At 34.8% G+C, this 26,413-nt stretch overlaps 1 protein-coding gene across 1 annotated transcript in view; it reads right to left on the bottom strand.

Moving 5' to 3' along the window:
* Positions 1 to 448: 448 nt before the first annotated feature.
* Positions 449 to 26,413, bottom strand: part of LOC145691845 (esterase E4-like) — an 88,903-nt gene continuing 62,938 nt past the window's right edge. Inside the window, exons 8-11 of the mRNA XM_081767160.1 lie at positions 26,167 to 26,270; positions 8,190 to 8,346; positions 6,381 to 6,498; positions 449 to 746 (exon numbers count right to left, since the gene is read on the bottom strand). Of these exons, the coding sequence (XP_081623286.1) occupies positions 521 to 746; positions 6,381 to 6,498; positions 8,190 to 8,346; positions 26,167 to 26,270 (605 nt within the window). The 3' untranslated portion in view covers positions 449 to 520. The remainder of the gene's footprint in view (positions 747 to 6,380; positions 6,499 to 8,189; positions 8,347 to 26,166; positions 26,271 to 26,413) is intronic.

The following is a 26,413-nucleotide window of genomic DNA, read 5'->3' as shown; positions in this document are numbered from 1 at the left end:
GATGAATTAAGAATTTAAATTTTGCTTTCTAGTTTTCAGAATAAGATGGAACGGAGTTGGAAAACATTTTCCAGTAAATTAACTATTGAACATGAAAGTCATACAGTTGCTGAGACATTGTCTTCAGCTATCAACATAAATTCTAATTTTAAAGGCTTGAAGAAACATAGGCCGATAGAAGTGGGTCAAAATTCATCGCTAGATAGTCAAAAAAAAAAAAATGAATGAATGAATGACACTTTGGAATTCAGAATCAATGACGTTATAACCAAAACTTTCTCCTGATAATCATCAATTCAAATAGAAATAAAGGCTATATGTATAAAAAATAATAAGTCATACAAGGAAATATAGTTAGATTGCTAAATTACAATATACGAGTATGTGTTGACATACACATAAAACAGATTAAAACTTGAAGTTCATTACTAGATAGTATTTTGTGCCATTGCAATACAAACTAGTCATTTGTTTTGCTTTTACGTACAAATGTATTACATAAATAAAACAATCAAGAGAACTACATTAATATCACGTATGTGAGTAGCCATACCAGTAGTGGCAAAAGAAGAGAAGGTGCTAATGTGCTGCCACCGTTGTTTTCTCTTAGCTTGATTTCGTTCACTGTAGTTGTGTATTCTTGGGAGTAGTCATTCCGAATGGAGAAGCCATCTTCAATGTTCATGTACTTATCGTTATCAACTGTGAACAACGGCCATTCGGGAACATCTTCAGCCGAAGGTTTCCTTTTTAAAAAAATAAAATAAAATATTGTAAAAAGTACCTAAACGGCGTGACAAATATCCTGGCATTTGAAGGTGGCGCTCCAAGTTCCCTTTAAATGCTGCTAGCAAATGAGAGGCCAGCGGTGTTGCCACGTTTATATTGTACACATCCACGTCTATCCTTGCCACCTGATCGCGCTGTAGTTTGTCTACTTAGCTATAGCCACACCCTTTTCCCACTTGGCAACGTCGCGCCAGAGCTTGCGTTTTATTCGTTTAGCTGAAATGCCAAGATGTTTGTCACAGGCTTTAGTTTCCACAGGGATGTATATTGCTCTATGGTTCATGAACGCTTTTACGCTAAATTCTCATAGTGCTGTAAAAATTACAATAATTAATTGTTCGAATAAAGAATTCTTAAAAAAAAAGAGAGAGAACAAAATCCATTATTCCAACAATTATTCGCATAAAAAGTAACTATTCGAATATTGGAAACGAAAAATATTCAAATATCCATTATTCGAACAATTTTAACAGCACTACTCATGACTTTTCTTGAGTCTTCGATAATATAAATAAAAACAGTAAATATTCAAATAAAAGTCTTCAGATTCATTTTTAAACCAGTTGAGAATGCTCGAAGAGCATTGCCAGAAAGAACTTTTAAAAAATTATTTTTTCGAAATTTATATGAAATTTATCTGATTAATTTCAATAGATAATACGTATTTGGAACATGCGTATTAGGGGATCTATTGAATTAGCTGTATTGAGCTGTCACTTTTTATCACCGTATATATACTGAAAATGCAGATATAACCAGTGGCCACCGGTTACTATTTGGTGCAAAAATGTTCATCATCTTCTTAAGTATTGATCAACGCCAATATCATCGCTCTATGACTTACAGTTCCCGAGATATGGCTCCTTAAATCTCCCGAAATCGGAAACTTTTGGCCAATATCTGGGGAACGGTAAGAGAGACGCAAAAATTTCCATCATTTTTTAAGGTAGGTTCTGATGCTCTATCGAATGGAGGGCTCAAAATTAAAAAAAGAAAAAATGAACATAACGGACACCCGCCCGCCCACAAACACACACAAACATAGAGAATTCAGTAACGAACTTTTTAAGTTCTTTGAAAATAGGATGTTAAAATACACTTTTAAATATTAAGTGTTTTTTATTCATTTTGATGAATTTATATAAATTAATCTGCCTGATTTTCCTTCGTTTCCTAGGATAGATGGGGTCATACAAGGTTCATATACATATATTTAGAGTCTAATTTTCCTCATCACTTACAACCTTAGATAGAAAAGCATATCCCTGTGGAAGAAAACTAGAAGACTATCAATTACAGTTACGAATACTGTATTTGAATTCTAGTCTATTCTACTAGGTGATAAGCATGCCGCTGTTGTGTCCCCTCACTTTGGTGTCGAAAATTTCACTCGAATCAAGCTACGTCTATGAAAAAAAAAGCTAATTCGACTGTAGCTCAGTTAAAATACTTAATCTAAATTAGTCTACACATTTATAACGACTCACCAAGGGTAGTCGTCAACCTGGTTCGGCTTAGTAAGATATATAAATCTTAAGTGGTAGTATTTGTTTGCATGTAAAAATTATCTTTAATAATTATATACCATTATTCTCACCTTTTCTATTAGAATGATAACGTCGATGAACGTTGCTAAAATGGTTTATTAGCTGATATACTTTATAATATATTTTCCTTCAAACTGTCAAGCACACAAACTTGCTGACTAGGTATCCATAAACATTTACATAGCAACAACTATCCCATAATAATAATTTTACATATCTTAAAAACATTCTTCTTTTGTTATTATTAAATTAACATTCTATTAAGTATAGTGCACATGTATGAGCACTTTCTGCCCAAGGTACAGGTAATTATTAACCTATCCAAAGTATTTCGTTATATAAAAATGTCGCCCGACAAATGGACTGAATATAAAAGTCATGAGTGAGCTTGGCTTTTATCTTCAAGAACCACTGGTCCGTTTACAATAGTGTTCTTACATTACATATGTTCTTTATATTTTGATCACACCTCGTATATATCTTCATTACATTTCATATATATATATAGATACATTTATAACAAATCTTTAATTTCGTTAATACTTATCTTTTATTATATTAATTATATTTATTTCATTATTATCAAAACATCATCGCTTATTAATATAATTAACGAGGGTGAAACACAAATTACTATGATTAATAGTTTTGATCATTATTAAAACAGTGATGTTACAAATAATGTTTGATCTTTTAGGGCGCATTAAATAACAAATAAGTTAGATGTTGTATTATAATGTATACATTGTAGCACTAAGAAGTCATAATAAAGAAGAATCTTGTTCGGATAATATATCGGATAGCTCATAAAAACAGTCGTCGAATAATTAGTTTTATAGAATAGATCTTCTTAACATAATCTTTGACAGTTAAGTTTTCAACACAAATCAATCTAATATAAATAACCTTTGCTTTTAATCATTTATGAATCAAATTATAATTCCTACATATATTAAAAACATTTGGGAATTATCATCTTATATATAAAAGAGAACGCACAAATCCTTTGTTCCCTCATCACGCTAATACGGCTGAACCAATTTCTTTCATTTTTGGGGGGTTATTAGGATTTGGACCCTAGATGGTTTTTATCATATCACTTTAATTTTTAATTACCAGTGTCTTGAGATAATTGACCATTCAAGTGTCCATAACGTACAAATCCTTTGTTAGTTCATCATAGGTAAAAATAAACGTATTTATATGCAACCCGCATGACCGTGTCACTCGGCGGGTTAACATAAATGACAGGCGATATAATGTTAACATTTACTGCAATCTACTATGGTTTTTATCATATCACTTGAAAGCGAAAAAGTAAAAATTATCTAAGTAACAAAGTTTATTGCGTTCCGGGGTGACCGCAGCGAAGCGGGGCGGGTTAACATAAATGACAGGCGATATAATGTTAACATTTACTGCAATCTTCTATGGTTTTTATCATATCACTTGAAAGCGAAAAAGTAAAAATTATCTAAGTAACAAAGTTTATTGCGTTCCGGGGTGACCGCAGCGAAGCGGGGTGAACGCTGCTAGTTGATTAATGAGAATTAAAGAAAATTAAATTGAATAAAAATAAAATAAATGTTCATGAAAATCTATAGCTGATATGAATTTAACCTAATTTCATTAACGGTAATCAGGTTACGTTCGTACTTGCATACGATTCTAATAAAGTACATTGCACAGCACAATCATGATTATGTCCCGTATTATTGTTCTGTACAGAAATTACTTCAATACCTGGATCTTGATGCGAAGTGCCATCTCTTGTCCTCCCATTACGTCTATCCACGTAGTTCGCTGTATTCCTGGAATTTCGCCATACATTTCGTCTATTTTTAAACCTATTTTGATTATATGGTCTAACATATGGATTGCTACGATTAATTAGGTTAGGCGGATTCCCTACATAACTTTGCCTATTTTGCTCATTTTGATTGCTAGAGTATACTCGGCTTAGGTTATGTTCCGTATTATTCACACTTCGGATATTTAAATTCCGAACAGGCACCAAATGATCTGAATTATTCTTATTTTTACCCATTCCTGCTTGTTGATTCATGGCATGGTATTGAGTTTCATAGCATTGGACAAGCATTAATAAATGGTTGAAACTCATACACTGTGTGGAAAATAAGATCTGTTGTAATTTAAATGGAAGCAAATTTCGAATCGATGCTATTATTCTCGATTCCGATTGCAATGGATTAACGACCTTTAATTCGTTGTAGGTATTTACAACAAACTCTACAACAGATTTATGCAATCGAGGATTGAAGTGTTGATTTCTAATGGTAGCATCTCTATTCGCAAGCAAAAAGTCATTTTCATAATTGGCGATCAGTGCCGCTTTGAATTCTTCATATGTACTGATGTGATCACGTACTGCTTTAAACCATAATGAACAAGGTGGGAGTAATACATGAGGGATTAATTTCATATATTGTGATCTATCTATACACATTATATTGCATTCGTCCTGGAATTTCTCTAAGAAAGAAGTAGCATTCTCGTTACACTTACCACTGAATTTGCTCATAGCTCGAATTTCACTCATCTTAACACTTAATTTTACCTTCCTTTTATCATTCCGTGTACTTATTGGGTGATAGTTCCTATCCATGACGTGATGTGTCGTTACACCATCTATGTTTCGCCCATCTGTACCCTTCGGATGTATTTCTTCCAATATAATATCCTCATCAGACACCGGCGAAGGCGAGTTCATCTCTGGTGAGTGGGGAAACTCCATGCGATCACTACACATGTTATTACGGTATGTGTTGTCCTTAACCTGTAGCATTCTAATTTCTTCCTGTAACGTAGCTATCAATTGCGTATTTGCACGTATATTGTTAGAATTATTGATGACCTGGATCTTTTGTTGTTGAACAGAAGATTCTGTTACTTCTAAATCCTTTTTTACATCACTGATTTCTTGTCTCAGGTGATTGTGATTACCCTGGCATTCCTCCGATATTCCTTTTAACTTTTCCTCGAACTGCGAGGTGATATCGCTCATCGTCTGGATAATTAATTGTTTCGTTTCGTCCGACTTCTGTTCCATCTTCTGTTCTATCGTCTGCTTCAATTCTTCGTATTGCTTGTTAGATTCATCAGACTTCTGTTCTATTCGTCTACTTAATTCTTCAGAGTTATGCTTCATCGTCTGCTTTAACTCGGTAGACATTTGCATCAATTGCCGCTGTAAGACTAGCAAGATTCGGTCTTCTGATGTCAATCCTGATGTTACACTAGGTTCACCGTTGTCACTATTAGTGGATTCATTCTCCATTATTTCAGTGTCCATTTTCCTTATAATTATTCTACCACTTCTCAATATGGTGAAATTTGTACTCATTAACTTTATGACAAAAGTAAATTCAACCTTACTCTGCTTCGGGATATGAATTTACAACAAATCCCGGGTGAGGTAAACCAAAATTTTTAACTAATCCCGGTGTGAAGGCACCAAAATTTTTATAACGACTCACCAAGGGTAGTCGTCAACCTGGTTCGGCTTAGTAAGATATATAAATCTTAAGTGGTAGTATTTGTTTGCATGTAAAAATTATCTTTAATAATTATATACCATTATTCTCACCTTTTCTATTAGAATGATAACGTCGATGAACGTTGCTAAAATGGTTTATTAGCTGATATACTTTATAATATATTTTCCTTCAAACTGTCAAGCACACAAACTTGCTGACTAGGTATCCATAAACATTTACATAGCAACAACTATCCCATAATAATAATTTTACATATCTTAAAAACATTCTTCTTTTGTTATTATTAAATTAACATTCTATTAAGTATAGTGCACATGTATGAGCACTTTCTGCCCAAGGTACAGGTAATTATTAACCTATCCAAAGTATTTCGTTATACATTGGAGTAATTAAAAGAGAAAAAGAACAAATGCTCGAATATTTTTCAGTTTGAACAAAAGTTCGATGTTGAAACTTTAATCTATGCAGAACTCAAGCATAATAAAGACAGTGTAATATTAAATAATGACATCTTTATTTCCCTTACCCCTCAATAACAAAACTTGTCCAGAGATCAACCATTTTCTTTGAAATCTCTTCATCGGCCTCAGTTAATCCAACCGTCCTTGGAAATAGAAATTTCAGTTCTCCGGAGTGATCAATTCCTGAAATGCAAGAAAATCAATTCATCTTTTAACATAATAGTTGCATTAAGACAGTCGATAAAACTGATACCGATAAAAGTTCTGTATACTTCGAAGTGTTGTCTAGAGAAAATGTAACACTAATCCAATAAATAGTAGTCTAGAGAAAGTACGTAACACCGTATAGTTAATAAGTTTCCAAGTACAGTTAATCAGTTCAATAATGCCTGCAATTCCACTAGGAAAATGATCTACCCTGGGATCAACTGTAAATACTAAAAAAATAAGTAATAATACACAATCAGTTATTTCATTTGTGGTTTTGCGACATATCCGTTCTGACAGATTGGAAGCGTCAGTTGCCACTTCTGCTCAATATATCTACTTACAAGAACTTTGTTCTAATATAGTACATATTAGAAAAAGCAATGCATTTCATTTACATAACCTACCGTAGTGGTGCTATTCAGCCTGTTCGCATCGGTTCGCTAGAATCAGTTGTTAAAATATTTTGAATTCGCAGAACCGTTTGTTATACCCATATATAACAGTAAATTTTGCTCAGTTATACCCAGAAACAGTAAATTTTAGTTTTACTACTTTTGTTCTTCGAGATCCTTACATATGGGGCTTTATGCAGAGTCGTTTTGATTTATGATTAGCTTCATACTAAAAGCCTGACTACTCCAGGAAATATATGCTAATAGAACTCTTTATTATGGCACTAATCACGCATCAGAACAACTGTGCATAAGGCCGATGATCTCTCAAAACAAGATATAAGCGTTTATTACATAATCTCAAATGCTCAGATATCAAGAATGAAGACTGGGATCATATTAGTGTAATGGTGAGATTACTTATATTTGAAACACATACATGCCATTCTCAACAACTGTCGATCCATTGCTGGATTAAGGTCTTTCGAATACTTGTTGACAACCATCTGTCATGGATAATTCGTCTCAAAATATTCGCAGTGCTACCTAATTTTGTCACACCACCTTGCATTGGGATGCTGTGTAGGTTTCTACTTGTTAGTTGTGGTATCCAGTAAAACAAAAAAAAAAACAAAAAAAACAAGCTTTTCTCTACCTTGTATGGTTTGTTTCCTAAAAGATAAATATCTATCTATTTACCTGTCCATCATCTACTATACATACGCTACATATATATATATGTATATATATATATATATATATATATATATATATATATATATATATATATATATATATATATATATATATATATATAGCGAGAGAGAGAGAGAGAGAGAGAGAGAGAAAACCGGTTGTTAAAAAATAGAATAACACCCCTGAGTCTACCACTTTCTGATTTATCAAGTTCATGTGAAACGAGGAAGTTTGCAGCTTTTACGTAGTCTGTAACTACAATTTTCTACAATTTCTGACTTGTGATAGAAAATAGATGACCTGTTATTTAATTCTAAAATAGATGTTTACCGAGTGACAAACTGTCATCATCGTTAATACCTAGACTACAATTTCACTATTTAAGCATAAAATCATTCAAGTAAAGACGATGATATTCCATTCTTTGCTACTTTCACTAACTTCCTATAAGAGAAATACGTAATTATTTACCTAGACAAAAGTCCTGCTATCTAGCTCTTAGTTTGTCTTTGGACACTTTCACTTTATTGGGAGTTCCTATGAAATTATTTTGAGAAATGAACTTTAAAATCTTACCTCCTGATATTGGAAATTCTTCATCTACTACATCGTTTATGGTCAACTCTGTACGATTTCCGAGATGATTGAAACTATATAAATAAGTATCACTCTTTAGAGAGTTATGTTTTGCTTCTCTGTACATTGGTCCCTTAATAAACATGTTTCCACAGAACTGAAAGAAAAGGAAAAAATACAATATGAAACACTTTCTTATGTAACATTCGTATTACTGATTCACACAATGAAAACGACAAAATACTTTTACGATATAATATTTAAATAAAGAAAACATTCAAAATGGTTGTAAATATTAAAAGAAAATGAAATGAAAATGTTCAGTTTTATATCCCACCTTTATGCCATGTAGACTAAAGGGGATGGTGATGATGAGAAATGAATGAAATGGCGAAATGAAGAAAGTAGGAAATGGGAGAACATCGAGAAAATCCACGCATACGGTATTTGTCCACCAAGAAGCCTACTTGGCACGAACTGAGATCTAACCTGAAGCCTCATGCACCACTGCACAAAGGAATATGGTACGTTCACTGCACAAAGGAATCCAGTATACTTTTGGCCATTTTGAACGATTTCGTCTTTAAGATTTCTATCTGAAATTCGTTTTAGATAGGGATGCGCACGAGACAAGATTTGCGGCTGTCTCGTCTCGAAATTGTGCTGTAAAAGTGATGTCTCGACTCGAAAAATGTATATTTCTCTATTGGAAGAGCCGTGTCTCGACTCGAATTTTGTCAGGAAAATCCTGTCTCGACTCGTCTCGTGCGCATCCCTAGTTTCAGAGCTTAATGTCCTGATATTGTAAATAGCTCTTATAATATGGAATACAGTGTTAACTTTTCTACGTACTTAAGGTTCTGTATAAACTTTATGTCAGTGATGAGCTGTAAACTATAATTTTACGTCTATATGTGTTTCTACTCTAATCTATACATAGTCTACGCCATACTTTTCCCGTGTGTAGATAAGGCAACAAATGCACAGATCACACACCTACGTTTTATAAGCGTCAAGATGTAGAACATTTTAATCTATTGTGATGCTCGTCTGCCTTCAATCCCTCAGGGTTAAGCTCTATCCAGGTTGTTGCGAAATCTATTATGTTATTCAGACTTGCCTAGCAAAATGTAAAGCCGCCAATTTAATGAGATTCTTAAAACATTAACGAAACTAGTTTATGCTTCTGACAAAGGAATAAAATTATATGTTGATCATTATATATGTTTCATCTATACAGATGTCGGAAGACATATCAGAATTCTAATGAACAATGAAACAATTAACGTCAATCAGAAATAGTAAATTATATTGCAGAAACACTTACAGCTCTTGCGAAAGATGTCGAACAATATGATTACTGCAGAGATGGAGTGGGTCAGTGGGTCGGTGGGTCAAGTTTTCTGAGTGGGTCAGTGGGTCGTGGGTCAACGGCATGCGACCCACTGTGACCCGCGACCCACCACCAACCACCGTGACCCACTGCGACCCACCACCCACCATGACCCACTGTGACCCACCACCCACCGTGACCCACTGCGACCCACCACCTACCATGACCCACTGCGACCCACCACTCACCGTGACCCACTGCGACCCACCGACTCAGTATGATCTACCGACCCTCTCTGCTCACTGCATTGTAGAGAGTATCTTCTGAAGACTGGTAAATTTGTCTCCGTTTTACTTTCAAGACAATTTCCCTTTCTTTTCCACTTGTTTCTGTCTACTTACCTGAGGTGAGTATATCTAACCAAGTGAAAAAAAGAACTTCGGGCACTTTTGGATATTGATATTTTTAATTGTAATAATAGGAATAGGACTTACACTACAACTTGGCTTTCGAGACCTGTGGGCTTTTAGAGCTAACTACTGAAAAAAATACATTTTCGAATCACTGTAATATATAAATTATTATATAAAAAAATGAATGTAATTATGTGTGCCTGATCATCACGGTCAAATTGCAAAGTCAAATGAAATTACTTTTGGTATATAGTTAGCCTTAATCCAAATTGGGATGTTATATTGCTTTTATTATAATGCATAATATCCTAAGGAGGTAGTGAGGATCCGAATTTTTGAGAAAAAAAATGAGTATCTCGCACACCGTTAAACTTACGGAGCAGAAATTCAGTGTATTAACTCTTTATTGAAAATAAACAGAATGTGTCCTAGCATTTTTATAAATTCTCCTTTATGTGTGTGGGGGGGGGGGGGGCACTTTCTATATATGGAAAATTGGTAGTGAGTTGGTTTGTAAAAATGATCGAAAACGATCGATGTTATTTAAGAAAAAAAATCAGAAACAAAATATACAGTGCTTGGCTTCATATATCCATTGCTTTCTGCTATAATAATTGCTGAAGCTTATGTTTATTATATGGAGCGCTTACAGCACAGGGCAATCAACCCATAAAGTTGTGAGAAAAATAGGCATAAAATTTGTACTGTAAGCTTAATTACACGGAAATTTGAAGTTTGGATTGTACGCATAATTGTATGGAAAATTTTACACTTTTTCTCCCTTTACGTTGGTCTACTTACTTTGATTTGGAACTTTGAAATTTCATCCTTTTTTCCACTGAAAAGTATTGATAATTCAACAAGGAAATAATTATACTATGATAATTTAATTCAAGTTCATCGTAATTTGGCGCATGGCAAACAGCAGTGTGGTAATTGAAGTTGAAGAAGGAGGGAAATTTCCATTCAGCTCTGAACACTTTCTAGGAACCTCGTTCCCTTTCGCTTTCTAGACGGGGGAGGGAACTTGGTAATGGTATCAAACCTTCGTGTGTAATTACAAAAATTAAATTTATAAACAGATAAGAAATCATCAGTTTATCAGGCTTTAATTGATAATTTACTCACAAGATTCCATATCGAAGGCGTGTTAGATGAAGTTTATATTCTCCATGAGTCGACATTACCAACTGACATGGTCGATATGGAAAAAATGTTGTACGGTGATAGAGAGATGATACTTCTTGCTGAGTATTTCAAAACTGACCGAGAAAAATCGTTATCAGACTTAAGTCTAACAAGTAGATTGTCGATGACAAGTTGCAGAAATCGGGTAGAAGTATTATCAATTTCCACGACAGAGTGCGAACGGGGATTTCCCCTTATGAATTTACAGATGACTGATATTAGAAATAGATTAAGTGCTCAAACATTGTCTAACTTGTTGCTCATCAATGTTAATGGCCCACCGCTAGACAAGTTCAAAGTAGACGAGTTAGTTATTTCTTGGCTGAAGGATGGACATCATTCCACTGCGGATGATTTACCGCCAAAAAGTTACCAACAGGAAATAAACTCGATTTCAGATTTGTTTTAAGGTGGAAAATTACTAGTTACGGAAAATGTATACTTGTATTACTAATGGCTTATTTGTGTTATTCAACTTTGTACCTACTTTTTAGTAACTCTCTTCTTTGCTTTGGGTAAACTACTTTTGACCAAATATTCATAATAATTGCAATTATGCATATTTGTAACTTAAATTTAACGTGGTGTTTTAGTGATTACACAAATTACAATTATGAGCATACTTTATGGAGATGCTCTCACATAGGGTACCCGAGCACCTTTATACCCTATGAACAACTGATTTTTCAAGTCTTTTGTGAGGAAAATACTATGAACTGAGAAACCATAACCTTTTCCATATTGTACAGGGGTATTTTCCTCTGAATAGAAGTTTCTTGTGGAATGCGTTCAGAAATTAACACTTGCAAGAATACTCTCTTAGTACAAGTATATTTTAGGCACACACTAATCCCCCCCCCCCCACCTCGAACTGTTTCAATTTCCTCACGGACAAACACTTTACCATTTTATATCGTAAAGGTCAGATCCACCGTTATTGTAACAGAGTGGTGCTTGAGCGATTCGCTAGAAATTTAAACTCCGATTAGTGACAATTTCACAGTCTTGTTTTATTACAAGTGTAAACTCTTTAGTCAGTACAGAAGAGGCCGTGTATCGTGTCCAGAGTTGATGACGATGGATTTTGGTGTTCACAGTAGGTCAAAGTGGATGAGAGTGGTTCATGGTGGGTGGTGGGTTACGGTGGGTGGTGGGTCAGAGTGAGTCACCGTGGGTGGTGGTTCGTGGGTCATGGTGGGTCTGGGTCAGAGTGGGTCATGGTGGGTCGTGGGTCAGAGTGGGTCATGGTGGGTCGTGGGTCAGAGTGGGTCATGATGGGTGGTGGGTCAGTGGGTCGTGGGTCACGGTGGGTGGTGGGTCAAGTTTTCATTGACCCACGTCAACTCTGGATTACTGTAGCTGTAGGTTAGTTCCAATTTCATTATTTATAAAAAATGCACTCTGTATTGGCCTTCTCAAAATTAACGAGAGATTTTCTATTAGGAATTATTAAGAATCAAGTATTATCACGCATTAACAATATACTAACTATACTAAACGCAATGTTAACTTGAGAGCCGAATCACAAGCGCATTAGTACATGTTTGGCGCGCGAACCTCTTCGCAGGGAAATCTTTGTATATGTGTATGTGTGTGTGTGTGTGTGTGTGTGTGTGTGTGTGTGTGTGTGTGTGTGTGTTTTGTTTGGGTTCTCATTCGCCAGGGTTTCAACTAGCGCTGCTCTGGGTCTCAGCTGATATGCGCGGAGCGGTGATTTCTCGTTCTTTTCCTGCCGCTACGAAAAATGTTTCTTGGTTTATTTGTTTTTAATAATTCATGAAGACACGACAATAGTAAAAAGAGGTATTGGAAATTCGCACGTGATGTATTTGCAATCTTCACAATTAAAACTCGAGAGCATGAAACCTGTATTTTGGTTATTCATTTCAATTGATTAAGGTAAGAAAGGATAAGAAATGAAGTTACTCTCATATATCTTCCTGGAAAAGGTCAATCATAAACAGAAACACACAAGCAGCCACCCTCTCACATAATAAATTAAAAATACGATTTTTTTTTTTTCTCTCAAAGCACAGCAACTGTACGTTAGCAATGAGTAAACCAGCTGCGAACCGGCAACAATCATATCAATTTCTTCAACAGTTTTGTCTGCATATTTTTCTCTTAGTCGAGAGTGCACGTAGTTGACAATTTACTTTGCTGACTTTAAAGAGGTTTCCCTTCCTCGTGTTTTCTATAATACTGAGAAGATAATTCGAATTCATTCATGATTTCAATTTCGCGCTTGACACTCTCCATGGTTTCAGTTTCCACTACACCCACGTACTCAAACCAACGCACGCGTGAAGATGATATTTGGCAGAGCAGTGTTACTCAATGCACAAAAATTGCAGAAGTTACATGTGAGTCCCGTTCTTTTTTTGTTTCATTTATCAGCAGGCATAGAAGTTTCTTACGGGGTAGCAACTCTATTTAATTTATATATCATATAAAAATTTTAAGAAATTTCCTATCCATTGTGGACGATTTCTAACATTGATCAATTAACTAATTTTACTGGTCTTCTGTTTTTGATATAAGATTTTTCAAGTTTATAATCTTGCAACACTTGCAAGAGACTCGCATCTTAGCTACCGGCTTTTCACTCTTTTCTTTCCTTCTCTCTTTCCGATTCTGAGTCGTGGCGTCATTTTCATAACCCGTTACTAATAAATCTAGTACCTTTTATTTTAAATATTGTTTCTGTATTAACATTTTTATATACTTGAACTCAATTAGCTCTTTGAATCGATCTCCTAAGTAATGTTTTACGTGTGTAACATGAAGAACTATGTAACATGTGCGGAGTCGCCCGAATTGAAGTTGCGTATCTCGGCTATCAGGATAAGGTCGTGGCGATCAACAATCACATGACGGTTTACTACAGACTTATATTTGTTTAGAATAAATATGTTGAAAAATAAAAAGTAAGACTCTTTCTAACATAGAGTAATGATTAGGGCCCGGAAGTTGAGGGTAAATACTTTTTTTAAGGAGCGCCCGAAGACGAGGCTTAACATAATATATGTTCATTTTGGGTCATTGTAGGCCAGAAAATGGTGGATTTTATTTGTCCTCTTTTGCCTCTTTCGGCGGTTTTTTTTTTTTTTTTGTATATTGGTCTTTTTTAAAGCTTTTTATAAGTCTTAAAGTTTTTTTTTTCACTTTATCTTTCGATAATAAATCCATTAACTCCAATCACCACAACTTCTTAAACATCTTCTCTTTAGTAAAGAAAATTCAAAAGACAAGACATTCTTCAACGACTCTACTGATAAGACCAAATTTGCAACAACCACAAGTAAGATAAGGAGGTATAACAATGTCCTCTAGCAGGGGGTGAGGGTGGGGAAGTTTTCTTATTTTAGTTTGGACTTCAGTTTGTGCAAGAAGGATAGACCGTTAACATGCCTAAAATTAAACCTAAGAAAACTTCCTTGTTGCTTCAGTTTGTGTCTGAATTTGGAGCAGAAGTTTTTCTACGGATGGAAATATTCTTTTCTGCAAATATTGTGAAGTGAAAGTGAATGCAGAGAAAACGATTCCATGTCCAATAGCACGTAGGAAGTGAAAGTAGCTTCCCGGGCCGCGAAGAAAAAGGAAGAACTGCTTCAGTTAGGACAAAGTACTAGTGGACATTCTAAATCATCTCCGTTTTACAAAGATCTTTGCAGTGCCTTAGTTGGAGCCGTTGGCAAAGATAAACAATGAAAATTTCAAAATGATTTTGGAGCAGTATACAAATCAGAAGATTCCTGACGAGTCGACCTTCCGAGAGGAGTATGTGCATCGCTGCACCCTTTCTTTCAACTGTATACTACCAGAAGCTTGTATTTCTTGAGCACTACATTCATTAAATATGTAATTCTAATTACATTGGGTCTTATTTTTACGTCCTTTTTTCCAGCTTTTAGGTCCTTTTTTGATATTTTAGGTCTTTTTATAGGTCCTTTTTGGGCGATTTTTAGGTCTTCCCGCTGAAACTAAGTTATTTGAGTAGAGACTGTGGCGCCGCCACTCAAGGAAGTTGGGTACCACGAACTATAAAAGCAAGAACGAATCAAATCATTCAGAGCGCGTGAGTCTTGTAGAATTAGCCAATGATACACTTGGCTACTGCCAGTAGCAGACGACGCAATAGGATCACTTTCGTTGCATTGTGGGAACGATTTGAATTTCCATTAGGAGTATAGGGAGTGGTTCATTAGGGTAATCAGTGCTTTCTAAAGTATCTATTGCAGGGTGAGACATTTTTGAACTATTAACAACACCACATTAATCTATTGATGTACAGTTTAGACAAATATTGTATTATCGATGTTCACATATCTAATATTCTGAACAGAAGCTCTCATACAACAATATTAACTTAAATCTGAGCTCTGTTTCTTTAGTGCTTAATAACCCGTTTCAAACAATTACATTTAAGAGTAGCTATAAGACACTTAACACTTAATAAACTAGTTCAGGTAATATTAATTGATGTAGCTAATTCTATTTTGAATGTTATTCTATTCAAAAATGTTATAGCATAAAACAATTACACTCATATTCTGGAAAACGAAAGCAAGAGAAGAGAAATAAACGATATTTGAGAAGGTATTGTTTAATTCGGACATGAACTTTGTGGTGGACAAACACCGTGTGGTGGGTTTTCTCGGGGTTCTCCCGTTTCCTCCCACTTTCTTCATTCCACCATTTCATGCATCTCTCATCATCACCGTCTCCTTTAGCCTAACCGGCATAACCGTGGGACGTAAAACTCAAAGATTTCATTTCATTTCAAGAAAGAATACATAGAAATGTGCATGTGTTCTTCAGTCTAAAAACGAGTTCTCTTCATTGTAGATTTTACTTTCGGAAAAAGAGAATAACACTGCGATAAATCCTGCGAATGGAGTGGATGTTCCAGCACTTGAATCCTTTTATCTGGAAGAAATTGCTTCAATAGAAAAAGTGCTCTGTTCTCTCAAAGGGAAATTATAGAAATATAGAATCCATTCCTTGTTTTACCACAATCGGGGCCTACCGGTATTATTCCTCCCCTCCTTGAGCAGAGTCTGCAGATAATAATGTTGATTTCCTCTTTGTTCTGGTGGTATCTATTCAACCAGTCCCACTCCACTGATATCACAATAAGCATGCCTTCACCTTCTGTTTGTTCACGAGTGTGACATTCATTCATGGTGATCAGGGACGTGTAGTGCATATTACCGCTGTTACCGGCGGTAACGGTAAAAATATTACAGTTTTTCGTTGTTTTCATATATCTTCAAATTTCATTATCGACATGGAAAGATGTTTACATTTTCCTTTTTCTTTTCTTTTCTTTTCTTTTCTTTCTTTTTTTTTTTTTTTTTTTTTTTTTTTTTTTTTTTTTTTTTTTTTTTTTTTTTAAGTTTGGATGGTCTATGCTTCATTTACATTGTGAACAAATGCAACATGCCAACACCAAATAGGAGCATACTGTTGTTGATACCGCGGATTTCAGAGGTAACGCGAACCCCGATAGCGTTCGTTCACTCCAGAAGCACCTTTTAGCGTGCCAGCCAGAAGCATCCTGCGAGCTCGTATTTGGACTTTCGGAATAGCCCTTATGTTACCGTTCGGCTGAGTGGAACAGGAAAAAATAGGAACGTTCCTTGTCAAAACAAGGAGAATCTAGAATATCATCAACACGTATATTCTACTCACCGCCCGCTTAGGAGTCTATTCGCTCTCCTCTCGCTGTAGAGGATCGAGCGGGCGGTAACTCTACTATACTGTTTCGTTTGCTTCCCCATTCTAAGGATAGAACCTTGGCTGTAATTTCAGTATTCATAAGGTTATTTCACTGTCTTAACAGCATACAATTTCGGACAAATATAAGTACCGGGTTTTTCATACTAATAGCATTTAACACGTGCTACTGTGAGACTGATGTTCCAGTGCATTATTTATATGTTAATCTATCATTTTTACACGACTTTTGTATGTTAATACGTTATCTTTAAATTTGAATAATACAACAACAGTGAACAAGACGAATATATTCCATAGGATAGTCTAACAAAAATTTAATATAGGTTTACTTTGGTTCAAAATAAAGTTTCTCATTGAATGTTAATATGAGCTTATGGACATTATTTTTTTTAATTGAGATTTTATTTTTGTTTAAATGGTATAAATTTAGATGGTTATCTCATGCCTGAAGGAGCAAAGATATTGTCAGTCCCTGAAGTGTCATTAAATATATAGAAATGCCTATCGATGAAACACATTGTGCTATATGGGAACTGTTTCAAGAACAAGGGTGAATAGTAATAATTAGAGCGAAGCAGAGATGTTGCCCGCGCTCCTTCCAATTCGAGTAATTATTATTATTATTTAGAATTTATGGTAATTAAGTTGAAAATATTTTGTTTTTAATTTAGTATAGAAAACTTTCGATGCAACAGATTTCCAACTCTAGCCGCTAGCCTACTAGTTGAATTTGCACTTTGATGCAGTTTGATGTGTTGAAAAAGAACTGTGCAATCGTCTTCATCGTGCCGCAGTTTGACTGTCTGACTAATTTTCAATACGGAAAACTTGTTGCTCAAAAATACGAGGAAACTCCAGTTATGGTTGGTGAAGTAGGGAACTGCAGCCTCTTGTTAATTAGACCTATATTTTCATTCTTATTCCCATAGAGTTAATTTAGTTTTAGAAAAGTCCGTTGATTATGCAAAAGGGCACAGGCGTAAATAGCACCCCCGCAACCCTCGTGGCGGAAGGGGGTCGCACGAGCTCCAGGGTCGCAAAATATACCGAAACTAGGGGCGCATAACTAGGTTGCGGGGGCACTGAAGCTTCAAGTTACGCTACTGGAAAAGGGTATAAGTTTTTTTTTTTTTTTTAATTGTGTTGGGACTTGCTTCTTCTTCCTCGAAGTCTTCAAAAAGAACAAATGCTCTCGATTATTTAGTCAACAAAAGTATTCCAACAGTCTCAAACGCAGGGTATGGAACTATAGAAGTGGGTAAATGATGTGCTGTATGTCTTTAAAGATGAACTGTTAGGAGTCTTTAAATCCATGATGGATAAAACGGACGAATAGGATTCTCAAACCAGAGTTTGTGTAGCAAAATTCTATCAAACATTTCAAAGTTTTGACTTCAATTTTTTACTTGAACTGTTCTGTTATAGCATCAAGATAAGAAATCTTGTTCAATATCTTACAAAAGAAAGTTCATGATGTAGGTTACTGCAGAAAGAAAACAGTTGAGTTTGAAGAATGTCTAAGATCATTGAGAGACAGTTTCAATAATATTTAGTAAAAAAAAAAAAAAAAAAATGAAGAGTCACATTGTTCAAAAAGGTCAAGAGTAAATGAAGTGGGATTTGACCCCTTTGCCAATGCCTATAGTTTGAAATGGTTGATACTCTGAAAGAGTTGAGTTGAGTTGACTTTGAGTTTTACGTCCCGTTCAGCAGCGAGGCTATATGAGACGTGGACCTACTGATTAACGTGAAATCCGAACCACATGAGCTCCCGCCGGGAATCGAACCCGGGTCTCCCACGCCGATACTCTGAAAGAAAAAGCGAGTACTAGATTTTCTGTTATTGAGAAACAAGAGTTACTTGTAGTATCAGCAACCGGTAACAATCGTCAAAGTGTCACGCCACGTCACTGATGGTGATAAAAGTATTTCAAGTATATAGGTTAGCTTTATTTCTGGATCAGACTGGAAAATCTATGTGTCGTTACCTGTGAAAATTTTAATTAGAAAATCCGGTTCAGCCGCCAGACATTGCATTGTGTCACTGTACACTTATTTTGGAAGTCTTTCTGGTCATGGGTGAGGCTTTCTTGATACCGTCCTTGGACATATTCAAACAGTTGTGCAAACTTTCTCCACAGTATCTGCTAGTCTGGTCATCATACAGAACAATGTCATTTATTTGTGTTATTTCCTTCCTTTGTTGCCATTACTGCACAAGCCGTCTTCAATGTCCTCACGCCATGCAGCGAAGGATTTGTGCTACTCGAACACATGCACGTCTGACGTCACATAATTTTATATATACTGCTCATTTGGTTATTTCTTCAAATTAATTAGGATTTTGTGATAAATGTTGTAAGGGTTTCTAATTCGTCATTTTCACTGCAAAACTATTTCCGGCAACGTGATTCCCTTACCTTAAATCACTACTCGCAAGCTAACTACGGGTAGCAGTGACTCTAGGATTCAGATGTTCGAACCTACAACGTTGATTCCTGCGCACGTGTGTGGTTTTACCCAGATTAGCTGTTGAAGCGAAAGCAAAGATATGTTTGAATGTGTGTGGAGAACGTCATAGCAAATGATTTCATTGCTATTGATTCTTAATCATTATTATTATGTAGGGTGATCCTTTTAGTGATTAGGTAACTGAAGAACGTTTTGCTCTAAATTTTCATTTCATTCTCTGTTTACGTAGCTGTGCTTGAATCAACTATTTACACCATATTGGAGCAAACCCTAAAGCTTGACAATGGGGTATTACATGTTATTAAGTATGCATCATAAATAACCTGGTAGTCCATAGTGGTTCATTAATAGTGTTGTTCTTAAATGAAAAAAAAAAAGTTGGAGTCAATAGAAAACTTCATCCTGGGACTTGTCAGTATTTCTTTTCATTCATTCTCCATACATGGTTACTATCCTCACATTTAGATCGGTTATTAACCATTTTCCTCATTTAAATTCGCGTGAGTTGAAATAAAGATATTTTATACTTTGAGATAATGTACCTGCCTATCTAATAAGAAAAGAGAGAACTTATTTAGATTTCATTGACCAAATCTTAATAAATTAGTTAGTTTTCACTGCTTTGTGAAAGAAAGTATTAATATATTTACTGCTGTTTGATAACATCATCTACTTCATCTCCTGTATGTGACTGTCGAAATAAAATTTTATTTTGAGAAAGCTACTAAGTAGTATTGAAATAGTTCTAGTGATATATTATGTGTTTTAAATGTAGTTTACTTTTTTCCTACAGCAATAGGGAGTCCACAGGGATATGAGCGTATCGTAAATAAATAAATAAATATAAACTGAAGTTTCGTAATTATTTCAGATTTGACGACTTGAACATCACAATATTGCTATCTCTATAACATGTTTCATTCTAATTTTTCTCATGAATGAATATCTCAACTGCTCAAAATTGATTTCATTTAAACTTTAGAATTGTGTTTCATAATTATGAGATAGGTGTAAGATATGAAAAAATAACTGCTACAAGTAGATATTTAGCAATGCGATTCCTAAGAAAAAAAACTTTAAATTCTATTGGTTATTGCCATTGATATTGAAGATTCAGATTGAATTCTCGATGAGAGTAGTTGCACATCGCATCTTAAATTATATCTGTATGTCTATTATAGACTGATAACAAAATACTTCGACTTAAATCCTAACGAATCAATCAGCAAACTATGGACTTTCTACTACCAACATTGTAAGAGCACCTTTCTCAAGTTCGTTTTAAAGACAAAAGGGATACGTTTAATTCCACGAAATTATCTTTTAATATATCTGCACACTTAAGCATAAATATATTAATAACCTTGTGTTTAGTATTATCATGTTTTTCTAGGAAGATGCAGCATCCTTTAGATAGAAGTTGTTATCAGTTCATACACATACATAAATAAAGATAAAACATTAATTGACTTCAATAAAAATGATTATTGAATTATTACGGATATTACAATTATGATAAAGACTTATCATGCATCTTTATAGTATGTTATCTAAATCACATATTTTATTAATGATATCTATCTTTATTTGACGTAATAACTGTTCAACAAGTGAAGTACTTGTCTGACTAACAAGATAACGGAATAGATAAGTTTGTAGTCATTTTATTTACATGTATAGTGAAAACTCTTGTGAAATTTCTGGTTTTAGAGGTTTCGTTTTTCTTCTTCTGTTGCCTTTGGGAAATGTTCTTTTACTTTTATCCATCTACGCGTACTTTGTGTTATACGCTATTTCGACGGGATTTTCTTTTTTGAAGACATTACAATACATGATAACATGCTAATTTTTAACCAAGAAAGATATACATCTTACTTTTATTAATTATGTATAAAAGAGTTTACCAGAATAGTTTCGACCACTTAAATTTGTGGTCTTTTTCACCACTCACACGAAGATCGAAGTTTTGAACCTTGGACCTAGCATCTAAAGAGCACAATATTTTCATAAAGTTAATTAATCTATATGTGAGTAATTTAATCTGGTCAAAGAGGCCAGACAAACCGTTCAAATAAACTCTTATAGGCGTAATTAACACGACGTTACACGTTTCTCGGTTGAAAATTAGTATTAAAAATGCGCCAACTACATTCTTTAAATATTTCAACATTTGGTTAAATACGAAATCAATCCAGGGTGACTTTTAAGGAGCGTTGATTATCAGTAATGCTACTCTCTGCTCTAAGTTTGGGAAAGAGGGTTAAACCAGAATAACACGATATAAAACAAAGATAGCCATGCTCTAGTAATGCAGAAATAATCATCAAAGTAAGTGCAGGGGTCTCAGAAGAGTTTGTGGATAAACATCTTTACATTCATTTTTATATATAAAGATGCCCTTTTTAAAACGGGAAGTTTCAAAAAATGCTGGCTCATAGGATTGCTTATTTTAATGAAGAATTTATACACCAAATTTCATTTTTCTAATTTTAGAGAATTGTATGATGCTAAATTTTTTGCATAAATTTGTACCCCCTCTCGCCCCCCTTCGAATACAAAGTTTATTCAAGTAACATAGAAACCTAAGCTAGGATATGGTCCTGTCATATACCAAAATTTATCAAAATCGGTGAAGCAGTCTAGGAGTTCACGGACAAAATTATATATGTTATATATATATATATGAGATGCTCTTGCTCCCTTAAGACGGAATCTTCAAAAATGCTGCGGTAACAGGTCCTAGGTCCTATTAGTTTAAATAAAAAATGTATGTAACAAATTTCATATTCCAAAGTTAAGAATATCGTGAGATAACAAAGGCGCAAAAGCTGAGCAGACCCTTGAAGACATTTGTAATATTTATGAGGAGCTAAGAGATGATTCTGTCTTTTAGTTCAGGAAATTTCGTAGTGCAAGATCCTCCTCAATCACAGCAAAAGGGGGTGATATTCTGCCAAAAGTCGGGTGAGACCGGCATGTAAGCAGTCATGACATCATGAATGATTAATTAGAGAGATTCTAGAAAGATGTTTTATCATCACAAACACATTTACGTTTAATAATTCAAAGTTGCTTAATGTTGCTAATTTAATATAATAGCATTATGATTTTCTCTCCAAACAAGGGTAAGTAGTCCATTCTACACAACTAACAGAAGTCTTTGTTCTTCATACAGGAAGAATAAGATTTAACGAGTACTACATTCAGTGGCGTATTTAAGGAGGGAGTTTCCAGGCTTAAGCCCTCCTCCCCCCGAAACTTTTATTTACTATATTAAAGTAAATGAAATATCTTGTTGAATTTTTAGATTTCCATGGACTAATATTAGCAAAGCCCCCCCTTCCTCCGAAGTGGTACTTCGTGGCGAACTTCATGCGTCATTGGCGAACTTCTGCCAAAACGAACGATTGGAGATAGCAGCGTGACCCCACCCACTTTCTCATTTTTTCTATGTAGAATATTAAGAAACGCAAAAATATATGTTTAACTGTTTCAAAGGGAAGATTTTTTATCCTTAAACTTAAGGGTTTCCGAGATATTGGCATGGACATCTTATGATAATTGCAACTCTCACTTCATTCCTTCACAAGGTGTATTTCCAATAGTAAGATATCCATGGATCGAAATCCCAAAAGTTTTGATACATGAAGTTTGATATTTTGACTTTTAAACACTTTTTTTTTCGACAACTAAACACATTTTTTTTTAAAAAATATAATGACCTAGATTAATGAATCAGTACATTCCTCTTCATTCTCCCTTTTCTTCTCTTCTACGTCACATATCAAAAGTCACCGAAAGAGATATTTAGTAATGAAAAGTATAAAAATGCAATTCCATGTCTCTAACCTTAAGTGATTGCATGCTTTGGGCATCTTATTATAATAATTGCAACGCTCATCATCTTCCCCCTGCTCTACGTCGAATTTCCACTTTATTGGGCTTTACGTCACAAATCGTATGTGCTCCCCAAATTTCAAGTTTCTATTTTAGTCATTTGGTGTTGACCAGTCAGTCAGTTATTACTCCATTGATACGTGTAGGCCTATATAAAGAGAAGTACGTAGTTTATGTTAAGCTGTTATCAATTCAATAAATGGGCACTTGTCATTGCGAGAAATAACACACACTATTTTAATACATTTTTCGTTTCGTTTTCCTACGAAAAGTGCTTCTAAAAATCCTAGCCCTACACATCACTTTCTTTGGTATGTTATATATAAGAGACAACTAATTTACATGAATTGTAAACAAAATTACAAAAATTGTTGTGGTTGAAGTTTAGTACTCCTTTACAGGACTGAGTCTGTGCGAAACAAGTACCTGCAGTTTTAGGTGAAATCTGAACCACTGTAATGCTTTACAAACCGCTCAATGCTTTCCCACGGGAATCGAACGCAGGACTACGTACACGAAAGATACACGCGCTAGCCACTAGACCAGCGAGGAGGGCTTAAATTTATTTTTATTTAGAATATTTTTTTAACGGATTTGGGTATCCTCTAGAAACTTCCTTAAATGAACAATTAGATGTGTTCTATACTGTATTTACTTTTTATTGTATTTATCTTCACATTTAAGGTTTAAATTCTTAATGAACATAACAACACAATAGCCACGTGTCTCACACGTATGTTGATGAATTGAAGATTAATGGAACCATCATAAAGCTTTAAGAAATATTGTTTAAAATAGTTCACTTTTTATATCTTAGTGATAAGGTCAAGTTCATCGTGATACATCTACGACAAGCGTCTAGGATATATGCCCTATGTCTTTTCCTTGAGGTGAGTATATTCAAGGGGAAAGAGAACAATCTTGTTGAAGCGTTCTTTTGTTAAAGAAATCTAGTTAAATAACGTCAGATAAAATTTAGAGATAAAAGATCTGCAAAAGCAAGATCATAAATTAACACGTGTATTTCGTTATACATTGTGGAGTCTGGTATACTTCCAAATTGTAGGAATACAACATGGAAACCTGAAATGAAAGATCAAACAATTCCGGTTGCAAAGAAAGAATAAAGGCGGAGAAAGATTCTATTGATAGTGAAATAGCACTAAAATAGAAATGTAGAAAAGTCTATTATCCGGGCATAGTCACTTTGAATTCAAGTTGGACATAAATATGGATGTAGTACAGGTACAAAGTGAGTCGAAAGTCATATTACTCTGTACGCATGTGAGATATATGTGCTCACTCTGTACAGATTTCATTGCAGGCATTGATATAACTGTTGTAAGTTTCACTGCAGATACCTGCTACTATTGTTTATTTCCATTGATTCATTACAGATAGTAGGAACTATGAGCGATGAACCACCGTATACTGTAGAGCAACGGAATGTAATGAGCACTTGTGTTCATGAGTGACCTCACACAAGCAAAATAATGATGGGTATGCAAAGAGATTTTGGTGCAAGCTTTAACAAACCTCGTCCACCTAAACAAACGCTATTGCCATGGGAAAATACGCTTTCAAAGCAAGTTGCATCAAAGACAGAGCCCGCCTACAACGACCACCTACAACAAAATAAACTTATTATATAATTCGAGGTGTTTTGCAACAGACCAGTTGACCGAGATTCCCCATAGTCAGTGGCGTATTTAGGAGAGTGGCTAACGGGCTCAATCACCCCCTCCCCCCGAAATAAATTTATTATGTGCACAACTTCATTAAAATTTGTCGATACACTAAAGAAAAAATATAAGCTTCTTCACATGCAGTGCATAGCCCCTCCTGAAACAAAATCCTAAATACGCCTCTACTCATAGTTATTAGCATCTCTGGACTGACCTGCTAGAGGGCCCGATCTGTCATCATGTGATAAACATTGTGGACGAATATCAACTGGAAAATTAAAGCACTCATTACTATATATCTGACAAGCTTATAAAAGCCGTTCGAAATACACTTGCAACGACAATTCTAGCAATACTGCGGAGAATTTCATACCGTACTTGAATGCGAATTGTTCTCTGTTATGAAAATCATGGCGTGCACACAGACACTCTGGAATAAAGATTTGTTCTTCTCGGATAAAATATTGTTTATATTATTATAGTCCGCTCACATCAGACTAGTTTTGTATGTTACTCAAATCAATCAGTGTTACTCACGTCTACTCACATCAGTTTGTTTTAACTTTACTTGGTTTGTTTCTTTGTATCACAGAAGATATATTAGATATTTCCTTCTAAGCATGGTGGTAAATCTTTATTTGCGGAAGATTGAACATACAGTTCCGCTACTAAAGAAAATTGAGAAAAGTAACACTGAAATGATCATGTACAGTATTGATAAAGCCTAAAAAAATGTCTCTCTGTAGCCCACGTATTGTCCCAGTGTTACCTATTAGCCGAAGTTTGGAAAGATTGTATACACTTGGAATAAGAGATAAACTCAAAATATCTCATTGGATTCCATATGAAAATACATAACCGGACTTGAACTTCAGTGTTTAATCAATCAAAGCTAACCTTAGCTCATTCTAAAGGTACGAAAGATGTTTAAACGTGCGTGCTCTAGTTTATAATTCAGTATTCTGCATATTACAGGCGTTATGTCCGTAATAGCAAGGGTCATATCTTTTGTTTTAATTTTGAGAAACAATTAATATAATGTAAAATACAAAATTAAAATTTTATATATACTCTGTGCGATACGCGAAGACTACTGTGTTAGGAATGAGCGTTGTGGGACTTGAGGTGAGTGTGTGTAGTCATCAAGAGATAACGTTGATCGTTTCTGACTGGGCGTTTCCTCACGAACTACGCAAAACTTTAATGACTGTTCTTTTTATACTTCACTTAAATATTCAATTACTTACATCAATAAGTCCAGGCCACATAGCTGTTAAATTGCCCATCTGATGTGGCTCGAAGTATTTCCCAAGTATTGTATCAGCTAATACGTGATAATTGTCATGATATCCTGTAATTTAGAAGAAATAGTAAAATTGAATTAAAAATATGTATATAGATAAGTCATAGAACACACATATAGAACAAAGATATCAATGGAACGCGTATTTTACAATGTCTGTATGCATTTGGCCTACTATGTACAAGAAAATG

The sequence above is a fragment of the Thermobia domestica genome, chromosome 8 (genome assembly GCF_964235325.1).
Source record: "Thermobia domestica chromosome 8, izTheDome1.hap1.1, whole genome shotgun sequence".
Lineage (NCBI taxonomy): Eukaryota > Metazoa > Arthropoda > Insecta > Zygentoma > Lepismatidae > Thermobia > Thermobia domestica.
Note: the sequence above shows the minus strand (reverse complement) of the source record. Positions and strands in the feature narration are given on the sequence as shown.